At 43.7% G+C, this 23,948-nt stretch overlaps 1 protein-coding gene across 1 annotated transcript in view; it reads left to right on the top strand.

Annotated features, from left to right (window-relative positions):
* SLC1A4 (solute carrier family 1 member 4) overlaps positions 1-23,948 on the top strand; it is a 300,968-nt gene that overhangs the window by 238,113 nt on the left and 38,907 nt on the right. Inside the window, exons 5-7 of the mRNA XM_085612523.1 lie at positions 1,931-2,164; positions 5,672-5,866; positions 21,121-21,255. Of these exons, the coding sequence (XP_085468649.1) occupies positions 1,931-2,164; positions 5,672-5,866; positions 21,121-21,255 (564 nt within the window). The remainder of the gene's footprint in view (positions 1-1,930; positions 2,165-5,671; positions 5,867-21,120; positions 21,256-23,948) is intronic.

Raw genomic sequence — 23,948 nt, 5'->3', positions numbered from 1 at the left:
AGCACTCATGAGGGTATTTAAAGTGATTTAGCCTTAATATCAAATCTGTTCTGACCTGTTAAGGTACCGTTACTACTTCTCTCCATCCCTGCTCAACATTTAGATTTCTATCTTCTTCACACTTAGCTCTAAGCTTTTTCAATGGAATTTTTAATGATGCTGTTTATACGTACTTGAAATCATGTGTTTTGTGGTGCTTGACCATTGAAAATTTACCATTCTGTAGTTTCAGGACTGCTGAGATTGTCTGTGTAATCGCCTCAATTTTGCATCATGATTTAGAAACATGTCTATCCACAGGACTTTAAGACCAATATTTAGGTCACCAGTCTCCCCAAAGGTCTTTTAAAAAAGATGCTGTTGTACATACGTAGAAAACGCCCTTAGACCACAAATGAAGATGACCCCTGCCTCATGATATTATTGGACCCTCAGCTGACTTCGACACAGTCAGCCACCACTGGAGTTTCAAATGGGATTCACCAGCAATGTCCTTCTGTGGTTCTTCTCCTACCTTTCCAATTATCACCATTTCTTCACATGGGCACCTCCAGGTCACAAAAGGGCCCTGTCATCTTTGGAGTCCTCTGGGGTTCCATACGGTCTTCTTTCATCTTCAACCACTACATGAAGCCGCTTGGTGCTCCACTCACAGATAACAACAGCAACATTCACCAATTTGCGAATGATACTAACTCTACCTGAAAGTCTTCTCTTCATCAGGAATCCAAGGCTTGCACATTATTCAAACATACCTGAAGCTCAATCCTTTTAAGACAGATTCCTGGTATTTTCAAAGAACAGCAAACAAGATACAGTCCAAATCTGGTTCAAGACATAAACTTTGGCGGCTTTGAACCCCAACTTTTACCCGATACCAAGTCACTTGGATTCACCCTGGACAGCAACCTCACAGAACACATTGCAACAATAACAAAAAGCAAGCCTGGTACCCACATTTCTCTTCTAAAGAAAGTCTAACCAATTCTTCCAAAATTGACTTCAGAACTCCTGTTCGAATACTTGCATCTGGATGGTGGTAATGCCCTGCTCCGTGGCCTCCCAGACTCCACACTGGCACTCCTTAGGAGCACCCTACACACTGCAGCATATCTCATCCTGGACCTGAAGAAATATGGTCACGTCACCCCCATCCTGATGTAACTCCATTGGCTCCCCTTGCAGGGCTCAACAGTATCAAAACCAGCTGATTATTTCCAAAGCAATCACAACCAGCACTCCAGCTAATCACACCCGTAGCCAGGACACCATCAAACTACAGACTAAGAACTGTAAAAAAGAAAAACAAGACAGCAAGCCTTTGCAAACTATGCACCCAGGATCTGGAACATCATCCCGTACCCATCAGAACCACCCCAAAGCAACTCCAGTTTAGGAGTTCAAGCCTCACTTCTTTGGAGAACACTACATCACAATTCATTAACCGCCCACAACCCAGTTTAGTCTTCTATTACTCTTTGACTCTATGCTTGTCTTTGCTCATGTACCGCACGCTACTGCCTTTTGGCTAGGTAAGTGATATTTAAATACCAAATGCATACATACATACATACATACATATATACATACATACATGATTCTTCAGTGGGAAATATAAGGGAATACATTGATTTTTGTGATCGCTAAATAGGATTTGCTTGAGCTAAATGGATTTATTTCAAAAGCTATTTGGTAAATCCTAAGAAAGAACAGACTCAGTTAGCTCAACTTTCTATTTATTTGACTTGCTTGATCATTTATTACAGTTTACATGCATCTGCATTAGCCTAATGTGATATTTGTGACATTAATTTAGGATGTTTGCTATCTGTTGCACATTTGAGGTTGTGTCTGTCAAGCACAAAGAGATCAATTTTCGATGTAGTTAAACAGCTGTAATTAACCATTGTTTTGCCATGTTTTAATGCAGGTATGTACCCGTGGGCATCATGTTCCTGGTTGCCAGCAAAATAGTGGAAATGGATGACATTGTCCTCTTAGTGACTAGTCTTGGAAAGTATATTTTTGCTTCTATGCTGGGCCACCTCATACATGGAGGATTAATTTTGCCACTTATTTATTTTGCCATTACAAGGAAAAATCCATTCAAGTTTCTTGCAGGACTTATAACACCTTTTGCAACAGCTTTTGCAACGTGCTCCAGGTTTGTTATTTTGCTTATGTATTAATAACACAATACATGTATTAGCCTTCTGTTTAAAACATGCTGTAATTTTCTTTTAGTAATTGTGTAGAGCACAATATGCCCTTAGTATGCAGGGACAGTGCTTGCTTTCAACAATGAAATACATTTTGATATTCCCAGTGAAGATATAAGTATAGTTCATATTTTTCCCTTCTGAGCATCACCCCTCTGTTTGTGAATGTAGGCTTGCGGCACACTTATAAAAGTGTCCATTTCTGGATTCCTATATAATGAGACATACAACTTATTATTGTTCTCTTAGTATGATGAGAAACTCAAGTTACATCCATTTCCATAACATTCTAGCTCATGTCGTTAGGGACATGTTTTTTCAGGCCTGGCTTGTAGCCAACACCAATTTGCATTCTAGCCCTTGTAGTTTAGCAATTCCCATTATTAGTCTAACACGTAAAGTGCTGTTGGCTGAAAGGTCAAATACCCAAAAGGTGATGGAAGGAATGCTTGCAATCTGTCTAACCACTGGCAGTCTCTCGGGGGTAGCATTCCAACCCATTGTTCTTTTACCTACCACGCCACCTCAGTTTGTACCCAGCATTATGCAACTCAGTCTTGACCCTGTTCCAATAGGAACAGTCCAGCTTCAGTTGCCAGGCCAGGTCCTGCCTGAACCGAAATACAAACTAGCTAGAAATGGTTTAATACCTTTTGTGCGTTTAATGTACCACCCTAGGTGGGAAGGGTGCACCCAGATGTGGTTCCTGTGCCATTGGAACCAAGCTACACCTGACTGCCGAGCTTCAATCAGGGCAAAACCAGTCTTGGGTTGCTTGTATTCTGGTTCAGGGAGAACCAGGCCTGGCAGTTGGGGCTGGACTGTTCCTATTCCAGCAGGATCCGGATTGATTTGCATATGGCTGGATCAAAACTGAGGTGGCATGGCGAGCAAAAGCAAAATGGGTTGGAATGCTACCCCAAGCAATTGGTATTAGACAAATTACAAGCACTCCTCATGACCTTTTGAACGTTTGATGTACCACCCTAAGTGACAAGGGTGTGCCAAGATGTGGATCCCGTGCTCACGGCGCTACTGCAACCGAGCAACACCTGATTGATGAGCCTCTAAGAGGGCGAAACTGGTCTTGGGTTGTTGTGCTCTGGTTCAGGGAGGACCTGGCAGTTTGGGCTGGACCGTTCCTATTGGAGCAGGGTTGTTAGATTTATTGCAAGTATTCCTGCTATCACCTTTTGTTTATTGACTAAAATATCACATGGTTACATGAGGCCTCTTTGATGCTATGTAAATCTTTTTTCCAAATAAATGCTTTTGAAACTGCTGTAAGGGGTGCATTTTTGGTGGGTGTTCCCCGTAGAACTAGTGGTCAAAAAAACTCCTATAAATAACCTACCAAAAACATTGTGGGTCACATTACCTGCTTAATTTTTACATTGCCCTGAGTTATGAAGAATACCATCAGCTAGTCCAATTATCCTCTTGAATAGATCAGTGCAGAGTGGAACTTGAAGGTTGTGGGTGCCCATTACAGGGGTGGTGATGCAAGCCTCAACACCTTAAGAGCCATTGGCAAATAAATCACTTTAATGACACTGAGGGAGTTGACAGCTTTGCTAATTGACACAGAGAAAAGCAGTCAGTTGCCATGCTAATATTAATATTCGAAAGTACTATAATTCTAGGGAGCACTCAAACCCTCTGAGCCAGTCCCCCAACAGGCTCACATTGCATAATAAACCAATGGTGGGAGGGGGCGTACTCCATATTAAAATATTGTTTCATAATGTACATGTACATTAAATTATCTTTATTTCTTAGTAAAAAAAAACACAATATGCTCATGTTAAAATAAATATGTAATGAACATCTACTCCCCTATCGGGTAGCATCCTTCCCAAATACATTTTGAGTTCGACCTGTTTAATCCTGGGGCGGTTTACGAAATGGATCTATGAGAAGAGGAGGCTACAGGGGCTGCCAACTCCGAATTCTATGGCCTCGAAAAAGGCAACTGTGTGACTGCGTTGAAAAGGTGTGCTTAATCTGACGACCTCACTACGGGAGGTGGAAGGATTAGCCCCGCTCCAGGGAGTGGAGGGCCACAGGCAATGGGACCCGATAGGTACATCACAGCTGGGTGATATATGGGAATGCCAGGAAATTATGTCCTTTCAGGAACTCCAATCCCAATACGAACTAGCCAAGGGACAGAACTTGCGATACTGAGTTGCAGGACGAGAGTCCACTGGAATATAGGGTACTGGGAGCCCCCCTGCACCGACATGCGATCTCGGCCATATATAGTACACGTCTGGCTAAAAGCACTCCCCCACTGTCGAGGCTGCGCCAGAGATGGGAAGGAGATCTAGGTAGACTTGAGGACGATGAATGAGGTAAGCCTATAAATACATGGGAGAAGTGGCGATCTGCATAGTTTTTAGACTGATTCAATTAAAAAAATTCCACAGAGCATAGTACACCAGGACTAGGGTATTTGCAATGGGCAGAGTGGAGTCGGACACTTGTCTGCGGAGCTGTGGACAGCAGGGCTCATTAGTACACGCGATATGGGAATGCCCCAAGATCCTCAAGTTCTGGGAGGAGGTCCATAATATAATCTCCTAGGTACTGGGAGAACCATTGGAACTGACTTCTAAGGTAGTGCTGCTGGGGATCTAGGGTGAAGAGACACTCTAGAGGTATACGCTCTTATTTTGTAACGTAGCCCTGATGGTGGAATACAGGGACGTGATAACAGAAACGGGGCAGCAAACAGAGCCCAACAGGGCAGTAATGGGAGTTCAGTATAAACTGGTGCATGAGGACGGAGGAGCAAAATCTCCCTCCCATGGCTGCCCGAACAAATTCACTAAAGTGTGGGGGTCTTGGAGGGGGTTGGAGGACACCTCTTCGAACAGTGAATGACCAGGGAGTGGAGCTATCTGCAATGGGGCCACAGAACTGTAGTTCGGCACTATAGAACTTGTATGTCACGTGTTATGGTCGGCTCATGGGCTGGTCCTCAGGGGACTGTCTGTATGGGGGGGTCGCCCTTGGAAGGGGGAAAGAGGAGTTGTTATGAGAACAGTTGTTTGCTGTTGGTATGAAACCTGAATAAACAGATACAAAAAAAACTATATAATCCTGTGGTTGATACATTCCAATTTTTGGACAATTTTATTAAAATAATGACTGCCCGCTCCTCCTAGTCATGTATGAGGTTTTAATGATTAAGGTATTCTCTTTGAAGAAATATATTATGACAATATATACGAAAGATATGCATCCAGATACAAATCTTCCCCTAGTTTTGTATGGAGTACTACAGCTCATAGTACACACAAAGATAACTCTTTAGTTCGTATATAGAAAGGTTTGTTCTGGTGATGTGTATTATTAATTGATTATAGTTATGGGGACCACTGAGTGAAGCTCTGCTTGTGTACTTGTAACCTGTCTAATGGTCGGTTGCTCCTTCTCCTCCCCTCTAGCTCTGCCACTCTACCCTCCATGATGAAGTGTATAGAAGAGAACAATGGTGTGGACAAGAGAATCAGCCGCTTTATTCTACCCATTGGTGCCACGGTTAATATGGATGGAGCCGCCATCTTCCAGTGTATGGCTGCAGTGTTCATTGCCCAGCTAAACAACGTGGATCTGAATGCGGGACAGATATTTACTATCCTGTAAGTCTCACGGTCTTTACAACAGCTATCTTCTCTTTTATTACTCAACATAGAATGTTCGCTTTTTTCAAGTTTAATTGTATTTTTCTGTGTATGTTTTTATCAATACTAAATAGTACATACGGGTTTGTATTTCCTAAAGCAGACTTACACATTTGCAAGAAAAGGACAAGTCGTACGCGTGGGTCAGTGACGTGGTAGAAAGAAAAGCAGGCTGGTTATGTTGCTCAACAGGAAAGTAATTATGTCACTGTGTAGGTCAGACTAGAAGAATGTGTCCCGATTCACAAATGAATGTCAGCGCAAGATTATGAGTGCCCACGAATACATGTGTCTATGTGTTCAAACTAACTCCCCTCCCACTCTTTTCCAACCCTAGAAATGGTTTTAGATTTGTACCAGTCAGAGGCAGGAGTTAATCTCTTCCTGTAAAGAAAGGAAAGCCAAATACCCCAAAGTTTGTAGGGGTGTATGAGAATGCGTTTCTCTAAGGGGAAAAATATTTCCCTGTTGAGAAGAAAAATAAAAAATGACATTTCACTGCTGCACTGCATTTCACAAATGCAGAATTGTACTACAATGTAAGGTAAGAAATGTATTGCATTGATTAAATCACGTAGAATAAAATAATCCTTAAAATATGTTTTCATAATAAAATAAGATTTTGTACAAAACTAGACATCAGCTAACTGCATGTACAAATAATAAAAACGCAGTTAATCACAGCCTTAAAACAACGTTTTTCATTTCGGTGTAGCAATACAAAAAGCATTACCACTCTGACATCAGTTGTTTCTGAGATTTCTTCTACCATCAAGCCGATTTAGGCCAGTTTAAAAAAACTTGACTACGAAGGCAAACATTCTGTACTTTTCCACTTTAAAACTGAAGTCAATTACTGCACGGATTGTAGTACAACCTGACTCTACAATAACCGGTTGTAAGAATTTTTAGCCACATTTGACCAATATTGGGCATAAACAATGGGCGACAGTGATTCTATATAATGTGAGGAAAGTTTTACATTTTGAGAATCTGCTTGAATGTAGTTTTCTTTCTTAAAGATGTCAAGCACAGTGAGCCAAGACGAGATCGCATAAAGTCAACAATTGGTGTGTCATAGAAAATTAGTAACATATGACCCCAATTGGCTGGATGGCTGAAAAACAGAAAATGCGTATCTAAAGAAAGAAAAGAAAGAAAAAAAAGAAATGCCGAGCCTTGTAGCAGGAGAAAGAGACCAAGGGCCATATGTATCAAAAAAGAGTTTTGCGATTCTCAAATTGCGATTTTTAGCGAATCGCAATTAGAGAATCGCAAAATGCAATGTATGTAGGATTTGCTAAAAATTTTGCGAATCCTACATGTTCCTTATTTGCGAATCGTAAATTGAGATTCGCAAATAAGGAATACCTTCCCGTTCATTCCTATGGGCTAGGAGGCCCATAGGAATGAATGGGAAGACATTCTCAATTTGCGATTACCAATGAGAGAATCGCAAATTGAGAATGCAATTTCAGGGTTGCAAGGGTGCCAAAAGGACACCCTGTTGCACCCCTGAAATATGCATGTGTGCACATTTTGCACACATACATTCCCTAAGGGCATGAATGTGCGACATAGGGCACTTTTAAAAAATCAAAAAAGTGCTTTTTTAAAGAAAATCGTAAATTAATTTGCAATCCCTTAAGGCCAAATAGCTAATTTCTGGTGCTTCCAGAATTGCATTTAAGGAATCGCAATTTGCAATTCCTTAATTGCATTCGCAAAATAGAGAATCGCAAATTTTGCAATTCTCTATTTGGCGATGGCCATTTGGGATGATACATCCCAAAAGGCTTTTTCCAATTCGCAAACGGGCCGATTCTGAGAATCTGCCCATTTGCAAAAGGTAAAAAGGCTTGATACATATGGCCCCAAGTGCCTGGTCTCTGCGCTCGGAAATTAAAGAGGGAATCAGCCCATGGGGTTAGTCCACCACCAATAGTATCTGCAGGTAATAATAGAAGAGAGGTTTACTCACATGGGTAAGTCTTAAGTACAGAGGGCAATGGGTGCGTACCATTTGGTGACCCCAGTACCAGCGCAAGTTCATCAAGAGTGGTGATGGGTACAGGATAGGTGAGAATTTCAAATGGTTTTGTAAGTACTCAACTGGACATTGAGTGTGTAAAATTAAGAGTGGCATTTGCCATCATGAGTGGCCATTGGTGCTTTGGCCACGATCTAGTCCACTAGGTGTGGGTGCTTTCCAATGACACAGTATACAGAGTTCCGCCTCTGCCAGAGGCGAGGCAAGCCATCGCCGTTTGTGATTGTCCTTGGATAAGACCGATGAAATTTGATGTAGAAAGGCTAGCTGGACTGAGGGTCGGAGGTCCAAATCTCCAGACTGTAGCAAGGACTTCCAGATCCCGTTCCAGTATTCTTGTATTAGGTCACAGGAAATTGCCCCCAGGTGTGCGGCATCTCCAGCAGGCTTCAGAAGCCGCCAGGCTCGCACAAAGCAGACTGCTTGGAGTCCAGTGCCATCCATGAAGTATTTTGAAGTAGCTAAATTTCAGTCGTGATTCACGGAGTTGCTTGTCATGTGCGGCTAGGAGAGCTTTTCAGATCTTATCCATCTGGACTGTAGACAGGTATGGGTGCCAACAGGCTAGTAAGTGTTGGAACGTTGGTTCGTAATACAGTGCTGTTATCAGCACTCCATAGACCACGTCTCCTTCAGCCACACCACCGGACTACACTGGACAGACCACAGCTGCATCCACTTCACTTTCAAGAAGACTACATCCCACCACCACACGCAACAGATCCCCCGCAGATGCTGGAGCAAAGTCACCACAGACCAGCTAACCACATTGCTGAGCCAGAACCCACCAGTCGACACCCCTGACACCAACAACGCAGCCCAGAACCTCGCACAATGGATCACCAACTGCACCGACGACCTCGCTCCTCTCAAGAACCCCCCAGGCAAGACCAGCAACAGGAAAACCACGTGGTTCACCGACGCCCTCAAAGCCTCAAAGAAATCCTGCCGAACCCTCGAAAAAACCTGGTGCCACGAACGGACAACAGAAAACATGGCAGCCCTCAAGAACGCCACTCGCGAACACCACCAGCTGATCCGCACCACCAAAAGGACATCGTTCAAAGACCGGCTGGACAACAACACCCACAACAACAAGGAACTCTTCAACATCGTAAAAGAACTCTCCAACCCGAGGGCCAGCAACAACGACATCGCACCGTCGCAAGACCTCTGCAACTCCCTCGCCACGTTCTTCTACCGCAAGATCGCAGACATACACGACAGCTTCAGCACCCAAACCCCGCCTCCAGCCACCGAACCAACAATCACACCCACCACCCTCAGCGCCTGGACACCCGTCAGCACTGAAAACACCACCCACGTCATGAACACCATCCACTCCGGCTCTCCCTCTGACCCATGCCCTCACCACATCTTCAACAAAGCCGACGCCATCATCGCACCCCACCTCCGAAACATCATAAACAACTCCTTCGCGTCAGCCACCTTCCCAGAAAGCTGGAAGCACGCAGAGATCAACGCCCTACTGAAGAAACCCACAGCCGACGCAAAAGACCTCAAGAACTTTCGCCCCATCTCTCTCCTTCCCTTCCCGTCTACAGTCATCGAGAAAACCGTTAACAAACAACTCACTGCATTCCTCGAAGCAAACAACTCGCTCGACCCATCCCAGTCCGAATTCCGAGCCAACCATAGCACCGAGACCGTCCTCATCGCAGCCACCGACGACATCAGGACCCTGATGGACAACGGTGATACAACCGCTCTCATCCTCCTAGACCTCTCGGCCGCCTTCGATACCGTCTGCCACCGCACCCTAATAACCCGCCTCCACAACACTGGGATCCAAGGTAAAGCCCTGGACTGGATCACCTCGTTCCTCTCCGACAGAACCCAGAGAGTCCGCCTCCTTCCCTTCCGCTCCACGGCCACCAAGATCATCTGCGGCGTACCCCAAGGCTCCTCGCTCAGCCCAACCCTCTTCAATATCTACATGAGCCCCCTCGCCGCCATCGCTCGCAATCACAACCTCAACATCATCTCCTATGCCGACGACAACCAGCTGATACTCTCCCTCACCAAAGACCCAGCCACCGCCAAAACCAACCTCCAGGAAGGAATGAGAGACATCGCGGAATGGATGAAGCTCAGCCGTCTGAAACTCAACTCAGACAAGACGGAGGTCCTCATCCTTGGACAATCCCCATCCGCCTGGGACGACTCCTGGTGGCCCATGGCGCTGGGCACCGCACCGACACCCACGGACCACGCTCGCAACCTGGGATTCATCCTGGACTCCTCCCTCACGATGACCAAACAAGTCAACGCCATCTCATCTTCATGCTTCAACACCCTGCGCATGCTCCGAAAGATCTTCCGGTGGATCCCCACCGAAACCAGAAAGACAGTCACCCAGGCCCTCGTCACCAGCCGACTGGACTACGGGAACGCCCTGTACGCAGGAACCACAGCCAAACTTCAGAAACGACTTCAGCGCATACAGAACGCCTCCGCACGACTCATCCTCGACATCCCTCGCCGCAGCCACATAACACCCCACCTGTGAAACCTGCACTGGCTCCCCGTCAGCAAGAGGATCACGTTCAGGCTCCTCACCCACGCACACAAAGCGCTCCACGACATGGGCCCCGAATACCTCAACAACCGCCTCTCGTTCTACACTCCCACCCGCCAACTCCGCTTCGCCAGCCTCGCCCTCGCAATCGTCCCACGGATCCGCAGAACCACAACCGGAGGAAGATCGTTCTCCTACCTGGCCGCCAAGACATGGAACTCCCTCCCCGCACACCTACGACTGACCCAGGACCATCTCACCTTCAGGAAGCACCTCAAGACCTGGCTATTCGAGCAGTAACAGCAGCCCCCTCCCTTCAGCGCCTTGAGACCCTCATGGGTGAGTAGCGCGCTCTATAAATGTATTGATTGATTGATTGGTTGATAAAGTCCTGATATTAGCTTCCTATATGCTCTCCATTTCTGCAGACAGACCTGGAGTGCTGAGCCATGTATCTCCTCCCACTTTCTGCAGAGAGCTGCTATAATGCAGCCTAGATGGTAGTATTTTAGGAGTGCGTCCTTTTGCAGCTGGAAGCGTTCCTGTAATTGGAGGAAGGGTTTCAGCTGTCCTGCTGAGAGAACCTGGGATAACACAAGTAGCCCCTTCCATTTCCATGTGTCCCAGCTGAGGGTAGCTTTCTCAATTTGCAGCTCTTAATTATCCCAGATGGGTACCTGAAGATGAAGAAGACTATCTGAACGGAGACGGAGATGCGTCTTCTTCCATATTTGGAGCAAGGTTGTTACCATGGGGTTATTAAGGGCTTCTACAGAGAGATAGCTCTGTCGATCAGTGTCAAAGGGCTGTTTCTAGTGTCACCCAGTCTGATTGTTCGGGACGCGGGACGAAATGATAGGCCGTTTACGAAAAATGTTGCACGTAATTGTGATGTTTAGCAGTCTCAAGCCTCCGGATGTTGTTTCCGCATAGAATTTGGGCATGGATAGGCATGGTTCACCCGTTTTACACTTGTAGGACTTGATCAGGTCATCTAGCTGGCGAAGCAGGGTTTGTGGGATTGATATCAGCAGCATGGCCAGCATGCAATTGTAGTGTGGAGCCACCACCATTTTGCTTGTTTTGTACACAACCCCAGAGCAACAAATGCAGATCACACCTCTTCACAAAGTACCAAATTCCTAGGTATTTCATTTGGACGGGGTTCTAGGTGAAGAGAAAGTTCGCTAGGGAGGTCGCTGATATGTTGGATGTCGTTGGGAGGGTCTCACTCCTCCTTCAGTTGATCTTGTAACCAGAAAATGTTAAAAGTTCTTCCAGGATTGTCATCAGGGTTTGTATTGAGGATACAGAGTAAGAGAGTGTAAGCAGGGTGTCATCTGCGTCTAGCATGAGTTTCAGGTGGCCGGCTGCTGTGGAAATACCTCGTATTTGTTCCGAAGTGCAGATCGCAAAGGCCAACGGTTTCCGTGCCAATAAAAAGAGCAAAGGGGATGGGGGCATCCCTCCCTCATGTATCCTGTGGCGGAGAGAGATGACACACAAGTGGATGACATTACTGACCATAGTGGCTGTCAGGGGGTTGTTGACCAAGAGGTCATCATGATTAGATTGTTTACATTTACCATTCAGACCATGGTACGGAATAGGGAGTCCCACTCCACTCGGTCAAAGGCCTTTTCTGCATCAAGGGAGAGGGCCACTCTCTCATCCTTACTCGGCCTGGACAGCCACAGATAGTGGAGTACTGTGCAGAGGTGGTTCAAAGAGGAGCGGCCAGGAACAAATTCAACTTGATTTTTATGCGCCAGGTACAGGATCACTACTTTTAGCCTGTTGTTCAGAACTTTAGTAAGGATTTAGAGATTAATATATTGATCAGTGATATTGGATGGTAGCTGGTGCAGTGTTGGGGGTCCTTTCCGGGCTTTGGCAGCACTGTTATGTGGGCATGGAGAAACTCCGGCTTCAGACCCCTCTGTCTGGGTCTCTTGGAATAGTTTCCCCAGGAGAGGAATCATATGTTCTGCTGTGATCTTGTAAAATTTGATCTGGAAGCCATTCTCACCGATGCCTTTCCTGAAGGCATGCCTTTTATTGCATCAGCAATTTCTGCATCCGTTATGGGTCCATCCAACTGGTTGGCAAGTTCCGCTGTTAAGACAAGGAGGGACAGACGTTCCATGAACCGATCTTCCACTGGGGGAGGTTTCGAGTTGTAGAGACAGGCGTAGTAAGATTGGAATTCCTTGTTTATGTCTCTGGGGTACATAAGGGTGGCTCTTCAACGTGCAGTTCAGGAATGGTCGTCTAGGACTGTCTTTGTGTTAGTTGCCAAGCGAGGAGACATTCAGCTTTCTCGCTGTGCTCGTAGGCTTATTGTCAAAGGTGTGTCAAGGCCTTTACTGCAGGCCGGGAGTGGAGAATATTGAGATCGTATTTTTGGGTGTCTGGATCCTTAAATGGGCTGCAGTTGTGATCTGTTTATAGTGATCATGTCCCTCCCAGACATCCCTTTCTTGTTGACTTTGTGGCTCTAGTTTTGCGGCATAGCAATGCTTGTGCTTTTATCAAGACCCCTCAATGTAGGCTTTGTCTGCAGCCGAGAAAGTTTGCTGTGAGGTGATGGAATGTTCATTACGGGAAATATAGTCATTGAAGAGCGCCTGCAGTTCCCTCTTATTATCCGGATGCCAATAGTATTGGATATTCATTCTCCAGGCTCTGCCTATCTCGGAGTAGAGTCACAGGTTCAGCCGTTTTAAGATTGAAGCATGGTCCAAAATTGCACTCTCGCCAATTGCGATGTTAAGGATTTTGGGAGGGCGGCTACCTTGGCCAGAAAGAAGTCGGCACATGATTCCATGTCATGAGGGCTAGAGCGACATGTATAATCCCTGTCCCAAAGGTGATGGATATGCCAAGGGTTGACCAATGAGTAATTAGCCATGAGGTCCGGGAGAAAACTTCTGTTATGTCTAAGGAGGACGAGCGATGCAAAACTTGATCGATGACTATGTTCCACTTACCACAAGGATTTGCTTCAAAGATCAGTTGTCCACTAGTGATCTGTGTAAGTGGGTGAAGAAGGAGGCTTTAGCAAGGTTGAGAGTATAGATAGAGCCTACATTAAGAAGATTTTCATGTATGGAAAGTGTGGCGAGGATGTAGCAGCTATGCGGTTCCACCCAGGTATGAGTGACCTGGGCCGGCAAGTTTTTATGGATCAGAATTGCTGCACCTGTTTTCTGATCTGGCGCAGTAGTGTCTGCCGGGGTGTCTGGTTCTGGAGCATCTCTACATGCTGAGAGGACCTGACCCACCCAATCTCGTTGCAGCTTGGCAGACAACACCGACGACAGGCGTTTCTCTTGTATAACAGCAATGCCAGGTTTTTTAGACTTTAGGTAAGTTAGCACCTTCATGTGTCGGACATAGCTGGTCGTGACATTAACATTTAAGGACCAGATTGACAGAGGTCTGGTCAGCGACATCTCTATCAACTAAGAGATGGAGCAGGAAAGAGAGAGAGGGAGGTGTATTGTGGTGGGCACTGCGGCCTGAAATGGCGAACTCTGAGAATACTTTAAGGTGGTGGGGCACCCCTGTGGAGAGAAGAGGCAGCCTTCCTGTAAAATCAGTAAGTTCCTCCAGGTGTCATCGAAAAGTGAGAATAAGTTGAGGGCAGTCTCTACTGACCTAGTTATGGTTTCAGTGGCAAGCAGGATTTGTCCCCCTTCCAAGTTGGAAGCCTGTTTTTCCTTTAGGTAACGGGTGTTGCCCCGGTTTCTGCTGGTGTTCCTTTCCTTAGTGTCTGCCATCCTTTTCAACAACGGGAGGGCGGTGTCCTTAGTCGTCATGGGTGACTGTCACTTTGAAATAGTATTTACATTGCAGTGTGCTCATTTTGAATCATTTCTTGGTTAGCTACGTGAATTTCTGAATCATTTGACCCATATACTTTCCAGTTAGCTTTTAATTTACGCATTTACAAAAATATTAGTACTTTGAATGTATTCTTTTTAGCTCTAGCACAAGCATGAGTACAGTTATCTAACTCATATGTGTTAAGGCTGATTATGAGGAAGTAGAACTCACGTCTGAGGCAGCAGTTCAGAGTTGACATCTCACATTTGACTGAGTTTCTACTGTTTTAAGTCTAGCGTTAGCCAAGACCTTTCTATTTTATTAAAATATTGTATATAATATGCTTACTTAAAGGGGTTTTCAGCCACCTCTCTTCACCCATTGGTCTGTTGTTGTCATTCCCATTTTGATTCTGCCCACTATAGCATACAACATGGGGCAATGGTTCAGCCTACTTAAGTTTTTGGTCAACATCGCTTTGAGTAAATGCATTTTGCTCTTTCACTAGGAGCACAGCCACACACTAGGTAGTTCCCTTAGGTGTCGGGTGTGCCATGGCAGGTGTACTTTTTTTGACACCAGAAAATCACTTTTGCCTTTAACCATTATTTTTTATGTTTTTTATATCAGATTTAATGAAAATGCAAAACCCGTGGCAAAACAAGAATTGCCAAAAGACTGGTGGGCAATGCCAGACCTATTGGCTTTGCCAGTGCTTGTTTCTAGTTGCCAAAGAAGGCAACTGATACACACAACAGAGTTGGAATCATTGTAGGATACACTGCTGCGAGGTCTGGGCTTGAATCTTTCCTCCCATTAGCAGCCTAAAACAGTATTACACCTTTGTTGATACATGTACACCTGGCTGACTATTTGGTAGTGTGAAGTGTTTAATTTCTGGATTAACCATCCTAAATTACCTTGTAACATATTCACAGGGTGGTAAGCCGAACGGCCAATTAAAAGTGGGTTTTCGGAAGACGTGAACTTTGTTGTAGGTTATTCTTTAGTTTCTTCTCGCTGGTCAAATGCTGCAGTTGGGTTAGTTGTGCTTGCAGACCAATTGGAGTCATATATAATAGAAAGTAGGATACAAGCATTGGCCAGGTGCCTGACCTGAATGTGAGCAACTATTATGCAAAACTATCAGTTGAATCCAGAACATCTGTCAAATCGTCCAAATGTAAAGAAAGTAACAATGGTGCCAGTTTGCGCGCCGTGTTTCAAGCTATTTGTGAGCTCTGGTTCAGTCCTCAACTGTTAGAAAGTTTAACTCCCACCCTAGTCTTCGAGTGCAATTATATGCAAAAATAAGTGAGAGTAGTATCAGTCCCCAAGAAGGAAATTTAGCTCTAAGTCTGTTCTGGGCTACTATGTTTACATTTCCACAGTGGAGGTAATAGTAATGCACAAAAAGTCACATTGCTTTCCCATGAGTACGTCTGCAAACCTGCAAGTAGCACAGCTTTGCAGACTTACCACTGCGAAGATTTGTGAATTAAAAAAAAACTTGTTCAGGCCGGAGCGTAAATTAGCAAAGGTTATATGTGTTTTTTTTAATTGATTTGGGCCATGTGTATTTTTTGTGCTCTTTATTTTGAATGAGACCCCTGACAAGGCAAATATGTGAAATGCATATTTTTTTAGATCAAGCTTAATACACTTAATTTTACAGTTTCTAAGTATTCTTAAACTTGGCATGGGCCTGTCACTTCATCAAATGTCATTGTTTAAGCCCCAGTTCATTTTAAGGGCTAACCGTTGACATTCCGTCAATAACAAACAATGCAGCCTAGGTTGACGAGGCACATATTAGATGACATTTGAAACATCAGTTGTTCAATTTATAGGCCAAATGTGACACATGAGGTATTATTATTTATGCTTATGGGCCATTGTGTGGTTGAAATGGATTTCATAATGCCCCCTTCTCATTATGCACATAGTGTGTTCTTCATCAGACTGAAACAGGTAAAACATGGGGTTGTATTTTTCTTTTTTCTAGGTCTCTGGCAGTATTCTTGAAGGTCTCTCTTTGTCCAAACCCTCTGTAAAGTGAAAAGCTATGTTCACTTGTCTTATTTTATTACAAAAAGAGAAAGGAGTTACCAGATACTTATGATGTGAAACATTTCTCAATATCTCATATCGTCTATTCCTATAACAACACTCACCTAATATATTCAGACATCTTATTTCGATTACCACAAATATTTCCACATCACTGCAACAATTTCCATTCTAGAGCGCCTCTGTGAATCTTACTAGTATACCGAGGCACACTCAAAAACACAGCAAAATAAATGATAATACAATTCGGTGGTACATAGAAATGATATCTCCTATTTCATAACACAGAAACAAGGAGGTGGAGCCAGATGTATAAGTGTAAAATTACTATTAGTAACTGTTCACACATAGAGGTTTTCACCATGAGGGTGGACTTCTCTCTATGGTAAAGCATAGGCTAAGGTAAAAAAGTGTATTAAACTTTTAAAAGAATAGTAGAAATATTTTATTGTTAAATATTAACGTAAAATTATTGTAAAATATTTTTAAACCCAAAACAAATTAAATAAAACGTACAGCACTATTATCTAAAAAGTCTAATAAAAAAGAATTCATTCAAATTTATTTAGTTTATTTATAATTATTTATATGAAGATTTTTTTAAAAAACTGCAACATTAAGTATAAATTGTATTTCAAATACATTAAAACGTTTTAAAGTTATGTATAGATCTTATTTACTTTACGTTACATTTATTTTTACATTTTAAAACATGTTTTAGAAAATCATATTAAATAATATAAATTTTTTAGGTCTCGCCTGACCCAGCGCATACGCTGGTCTGGCGAGACATTTTGTGAGGGCTCCAAAAAGTGCTACCAGGCCAGCCTAGAGCTACAGTGCATGTGCACGGGCATGCGCGCCGCGCTTGACCGAGGTTACTTTCACTTTTGCGGCCACACGGCCTCTTTGATGTTTGATCGCGATCACTTTCACGGCCGCTTGCATAGCCAATAGGTCTCGCTTTTGGGACTTTATAAGTATTTAGTTATGCAACTGTTGCATGGCTAAACACTTATAAGGTCCCAAAGGCGAGACCTATTGGCTATGCCAATGCTTGTTCTTTTTGTTTTTAAATGTTAAATATAATTTATATGTATTTTCTAAAAGTCAAAAAAGTTGCTGTATTTTAGCATTATTCCTGTGGGGATTTATTTTGCCACTGCTATTTTCTATGAACGGGTGTTGCCGTCCAGTGGATGGCCATGTGTGTAGCTGGGCGCTCTCCAGGTCTGAACTTGAGTACAATTACAACTGTTTGGGGACCTCTTTTGGCTGTCGCAGTTTTAGAAGTGCTGTTTGTGAATAGCAATGGAGTTAATCTATTATGGGTGGGTGTCTTTCCTTGCCTTGACTTCTCTTTAGCCCTCCCAAAACCACTCCTTACTCCTCAGGAAACCACTCCTATTTAGTATTAAGTATTCCCAATTTTCCATCCACTTACCCACCCTCCTACATTTACTACTAAAATATAGTCTTACATGTGCAGAAATCTTAATTGGGTGGAGAGCTCCACATAGAAAATACAGGCCAGGCAGAGACGGCAGTCTCGGCGTGTAGGTTTGTGAATAGCATTTTGCATTATTTGAGTAGTACTTTTTAGTGCAAAGCATAAAGTGCAGTTTGTGAATAGGTCCCTCTGTCTTTCGTCACACGCCGCAGTGGGCACAACAATATGCTAATGCAGGGTACTGTATGTGTTTCATCGTGACCGGAAGCAACTTGGGACACTGTAGAGTCACTGGTGACGTGAGGGCTTCAATATTTTTCCTGTCATTGGCAAAAGACAGGAATCAGGAACTCGCACAGCACTGGTTCTAAAACAAACTGGTGCTCCTAAATAATTCAGGAAATATTTTCACTTGTTTTAACTTCGGCAACCACTCTAGTAAGTTATTTAGCAATCATGTATAGCTTCATCTAAGCCATAAACCTGAAATGATGCCACTGGCACCTGTTTATGTGGCAGCGGTTTATCGAGTATATTGCCTTTTTACAACATAGATTGACAGGGCTATAAATCTAGCTAAATGTTGACAAAAATGTTCCAACCTACTGTTAGGTTATAGTTTTATAAATTCACGTTATACCCAGCCTTTCAATGCTTATTTGTACCTGGATTTTGAGTGAGCCCTCCAGGAATGAAATATATTATCCTGCAGGCTTCGCCACAAATGGTGGGAGTGGAACCTCCGTAGCATAGGTATGTGTTCTCACCAAGCCTGGTGAGGGAGGTGTTGCTAAGTGCACATTTTGGCAACCCTTAAAATCACAGGTGTGATTTTGTGTGCCATCTACCAACTCTGTAGTTGTGAGCGGTGCCACACTGCAGAAAAAGTACCCATCTTAGACAACGTTGGTCTCATTAGAGTTAAAGTTTAAATGAATACCATCATGACGCAATCCTGCTTCAACCCTGCTGTTTAGCTATGCCCTGCTTAATCATTCTTCAGTGACTAGAAAAGAAGACCTGAGGGAAAGGCCCCTTGGAGAAGAGGCGAGAGGTAGAGGGTGCAAGCCCCAAACGTAGGGCCACATGTATAAAACAGTTTTACATTCGCAAACAGTGCAAATTGGTATTTTCGGCCGTTGCGAATGCAAAATAGCCTTTCAAGATGTATGAAAGGCTTTGTAGTCACAATTTTAAGTAATTGCAATTTTTGGAGATTACCTAAAATTGTGAATGCAAATAGGGAATTGCAATTTTTGATTCTGTAAGCACATGTACTGTGCATTTAGGAAATGCTAATAACATCGACTCCAAGTCGATGGTAACCATGTGCAATTTTGGAAAAATGCACACAAATGCATTTTTCAAAGTGCTGTGTAGCGCCCACATGTACCTAGGGCATGTGTGCACTTTACAAGCGCACATTTCTTTGGGGGTGCTTCAGGGGGCCTTAGGCCCCCGGACACCCTTGGTTTTGCATTACCTAATTTGCAATTACCAATTAGGTAATCGCAAATTAGGTAATGCAAAAGCATCTCACCTATGGACATTTAGGCCCATAGGACCGAATGGAGTAGTATTACCTAATGCCCAGAGGCAGGCTCTTTATCAAGCTGGATACAGGAGTGCTGAGCACTGCTCTATAATTTGGCACTGTTCCAGGGACGTGGGGGGGATTTCTTCACCAGCTATTGTTGGTTTGAAAGTCCTCTAAGACCTGTCGGAAGGTAAGGAAAATGTCAGATCAAATGTTAAACTTCCAGATAATGCATGTGAAAGGAAGAACATGTCTGATAATCAGGTTACAAGGAATAGTTTCCTATTCGGCGCACGTCAAACAATTTCCAGAAATTACCCAGGAGTCGTCATGGTAAAACTGCACACCTCCTGTTGATTTCTGAAAATGTCTTGGGTGTTTGCGGAGCTCCAGTAATGTTACAAGTTTTGCAGACATGGCTACCAGTAATGTTAAGAGCAGATCTGTTATTTCTGTGATAAATGATTGGAATGTCATCATCAGCCTACAGTTGTGCATTCTCAAACACACTAAGAAAGGTTTGTGAATCAGGCTCACTGTGTAGCTTCTTCCTATATTTATGGCTGTGTTGTAAGCACGTACGGCCTTACTCAGACTCAGGTGGATGGTCTGCCACTACGCAAGAGGGTGGAGGTCATGACGTCAGCCTTCCTATAAAAGGACCATACTCCTGGTTTAGAGATCCCCACCTGCCTGGCAGGAATCTCTTTGTTGTAAAGGGAACCACCTTCACAGTAGCTCCCTTTACAACACTCAAAGTTTACTGAGTAGGTGAATTTTTTGTTCAAGAGTTTAGTTTCTCTGAAGAACAACAAATGACCCCCAATGAGAGAGAGTTTTCTCCCTGTGCCATTCTGTATTTTTCCTGCGCATGCCTGCCATGGAGAATGAGTGACAATAGTCTCACCCTCTATGGGGCTGGGTGACTGTCACTGGGGTCTGGGGCCCCACAGCGAAAGGGTCGCCCAGTCATCCTGGCACTTCCCTGGCTGTAAACAGTGGGGGAACCACAGTTTAGCAGAGAGGGAGCCCCACCAACTTACAGCGGGGTTCCCATTCCGCCGGACCCTAAATTAGGTCCTTGACTCCCGATTTCGAGTCCTTCTTTTAATCATGAGTTAGGGGCAAACTGGATTTGCCCCGATTTCCATTCCAGGTGTGCACAAATTTTTCATTGGCCTGCTTCATTCACCCCACAATTCCCTCCATGCATTACTTGGAGGAGTTTGTGAAAGAAACAACGGAAAATTTGAATTAAAACCATTCCTGTAAGTCATTCTAACCTACAGAAATGTGGATCAAGAGGTAAAGCCACCAACTATAAAATGCCAGGTGCAGTGTTAATATTGTACAGGGTTGCTAGGGCAGCTTTGCTGGTATTGTTGCAGGATCAGGAATGAGGACTGGAGTTTATTTTGCTACTTTTGAAGCAACTTAAATCTGTGTTGATAGTTTTTTTCCCATCAGCTATGGCGGTAACCAGCTCCTGGGTGTACTCCAGTCGTTAATATTCAACAGAATATTACAATGCACTTCAGTTTCACTTCTGCAACTATACAGTAAATATTGTATCTGCAAGTGTCGTTGAAATCTGTAGAAATGTACCCATCATCCAGCCTGCTCCTCAGGGCTGTCTAAAAGAAAGAAACAAGCCCGTGTGTCTTGAAAATGATAAAATGGTATGTTTGCCACCATGGCTATAATTACTTGACCAACTAATATTTGAACATGTTCCCAGGGTCACAGCAACAGCAGCCAGTGTTGGAGCAGCTGGGGTGCCAGCTGGAGGAGTTCTCACCATTGCCATTATTTTGGAGGCCATTGGACTTCCCACCAATGATCTTTCGCTCATATTAGCTGTGGACTGGATTGTGTAAGTATCTTTCTCCGTCTCTTGTGTGGAGTACAACTTGAAACACTTGATGTTACCAGCCACTCATTGACAGGGTGGGTCAGGCCTCCTTCCTCTTCAGACAGTAATCATTGCTTCTGGTATGCATTGCTTGGGATTTAGTCTGACCTTTGAATGAGTAGGCATCTCCTATTCCACCTGATCTCACTTGACATTGATAGAAGTTAATAAAAAAGTTGCTGATTTATGCATAAATACAGATGTATATAAAATTGAATTGTGTGCTTTACATACAAAGTCCTTTCCTGATAAGTGCCAAGTGTTTCTTTGCTAAATATGGAATCTGGTATCTGGCACTGATATTGTACAAGCCCATATGTTCAATTCCTGGTATCCAATCGTACTTGTAGTCACCTCACATGAAGGTTATTATTATTGAGAATGTCACTGAAGGGCCTGTCAGGCACTTTTCTTGCGTTTCTAGCTTTCCTTATGTAAGGATATGTAGATCCTAGTTTGTTGATATAATGTCAGCAGGTTGGCTGTAGGGTTTTATGCTGCGTGTACAAGGAAATACAAGCACCAGAGAAGGTCAGGTTATGTAGCCGTATTCTTCCAAAGCTACTTCATCTGAATCTACTTCTAACCGGTGCCTGTTTTTGGTCATGTTCACTGTTTGGTGATTAACAGTGAATTGCCTCATAGAACGCCTTGCCCAGCTCTGCATTAAATACCTCACTGCAAACCACCCTGCCAGCAGCTATAAGCAACAGATATGCATTTCATTTCGCTCTTGTTTGACTACTGTCCTTCTTTGGTCATCTGCCCGCACTTTTTCCTGCAACCTTGCACGCTCACTTCCGCCCTATCACCAAATCAGGATGTTCCAAAAATTGCCCTTCCTTTCCAGGCCTCTACTTTCTCTAATCACTCAAGCAGTTTGTCCCACACCTCGTGCCATCTGGCTGATCCCACGCAATTTAACCTTTACCTTAAAGGAGCGTTCTTCAACTGACTACAATGAACAATAAAACAATGGACCTGGAAAAAACACTTCATTTGTAAGGGACAGTAAACTAATTATGTTTGCTACATTCTTAAACAAACCTGCTCCGAATTTAACACTCTGCTCAGGTCCTTTCAAATATTTTTGCACCGTACCACTGGCAACTTCAGCACACAGTTCATTGTCTATATGATGAAACCAAAAATCTCCTTCTCCTGATTTGGCTCTAGATTGTACTTCTCCTGATTCACTACAAATCCCAATGATTTCAAAATATTCACAAAGACCTGCATCTGATAACCCAAGGCTCATCTGTCGTGTGCCATTCATAATATTATCTCTAAGTAAATGATCAACCTCACATTGCTTTGCACACTCGTGGTCACGTGAAGAAATACCTTTGTGAAGCACTAAGGAGCTTTCAAAATACCAAAAGAAAGACTGGAGAACTTCCACATGTTTTCTCCCCAAAGGAACAAATCATCCAATTTCCCTTCAGTGTGAGATCCATGAGAAAATGAACCTCAGTCATTTTGAAATGATGGTGCTCTACCAAGCCATATAACTCTTGCGGGTTTTTTACGAGGTGAATCCATCTGACCTTCCACTCCACCAAAATATATTGCTTCCACATTTTTCTAACTCAGCCTAACATGTTCCGCACAGAGATTCCACATGCCCAACATACAATCATGTAGTTTTGCATACCTTTGTCTAACCTGCTTACATGGATCAATGCTTGTTTTTCCAAAGAAGAGCTTTGCATCCTATTCTGATGTCACAGCCATACTATTTGGAAGAGAAGGTATTAGATGTTATTACCGCCACCACATGCAAAAACAACAGTTGATGGACAGAATGCAGAACAATGTCATACATTCACCCCAGTACAGAGATCTGGGCCTAAATCCATCGTTTTTTGCTCACCATGCCATTCCAGTTTGAACCCAGCCATATGCAAATCAGTCTTGACCCTGTGCCTCATGGGAACCGTCCAGCCCGAACTGCCAAGCCAGCTCCTCCCTGGACTGAAAACAAGCATCCTAGGACCGGTTTTGGGGTTTCACCCCTCTTCAGCCAAAATAGCTTGATTCCAGTGGCATGGAGAGCACGGGACTCACGTCTGAGCATACCCGTCCCACTCGGGGTGACAAATGCAAAAACATCAGTTGATGGACAGAATGCAGAAAAATGTCATACATTCACCGCAGTACAGAGATCTGGGCCTAAATCCATTGTTACCGCCACCACAATCTGACATTCTTTGAATCTGCCTCAGAATCCAGTCTTCCACATATTCAGTCTTATGCTGAACCGAACACAAGGAAATAAAGTGCTTTTTGAGAAAAAGATAAACGATAGTGCAGCAAAGTGGTCAAAAATCATTTATCCTTCTCCTACTTCTCTTCATAAAAGCTTTTTCTTGACCTTCTATTCCAAATTAAGATCTGAGTCAGAGCACTTGTATGGGTAGCAGAGCACTTTACAAAAACTACATTCAGTCAGTCTGAGGACCAAATTATCTCCACTTTTGCGACCTGAGATAACTTCTCAGAAGAGACAAACTTCTCATTTCCTGAAATTGTATTACTCTGTTACTGGTAATTGGAAGTCTGCTAGAGCTTCTGATATTACCTCTGACTATAATCATAAGAACTCTTCATCTTTAGTATTTTTTATTCATTCACCAAGCTTTTCTGGCCCCAAT

Source organism: Triturus cristatus, chromosome 6 (genome assembly GCF_964204655.1).
Source record: "Triturus cristatus chromosome 6, aTriCri1.1, whole genome shotgun sequence".
NCBI lineage: Eukaryota > Metazoa > Chordata > Amphibia > Caudata > Salamandridae > Triturus > Triturus cristatus.
The sequence above is the reverse complement of the archived record's forward strand: the minus strand, read 5'-3'. Positions and strand labels throughout refer to the sequence as shown.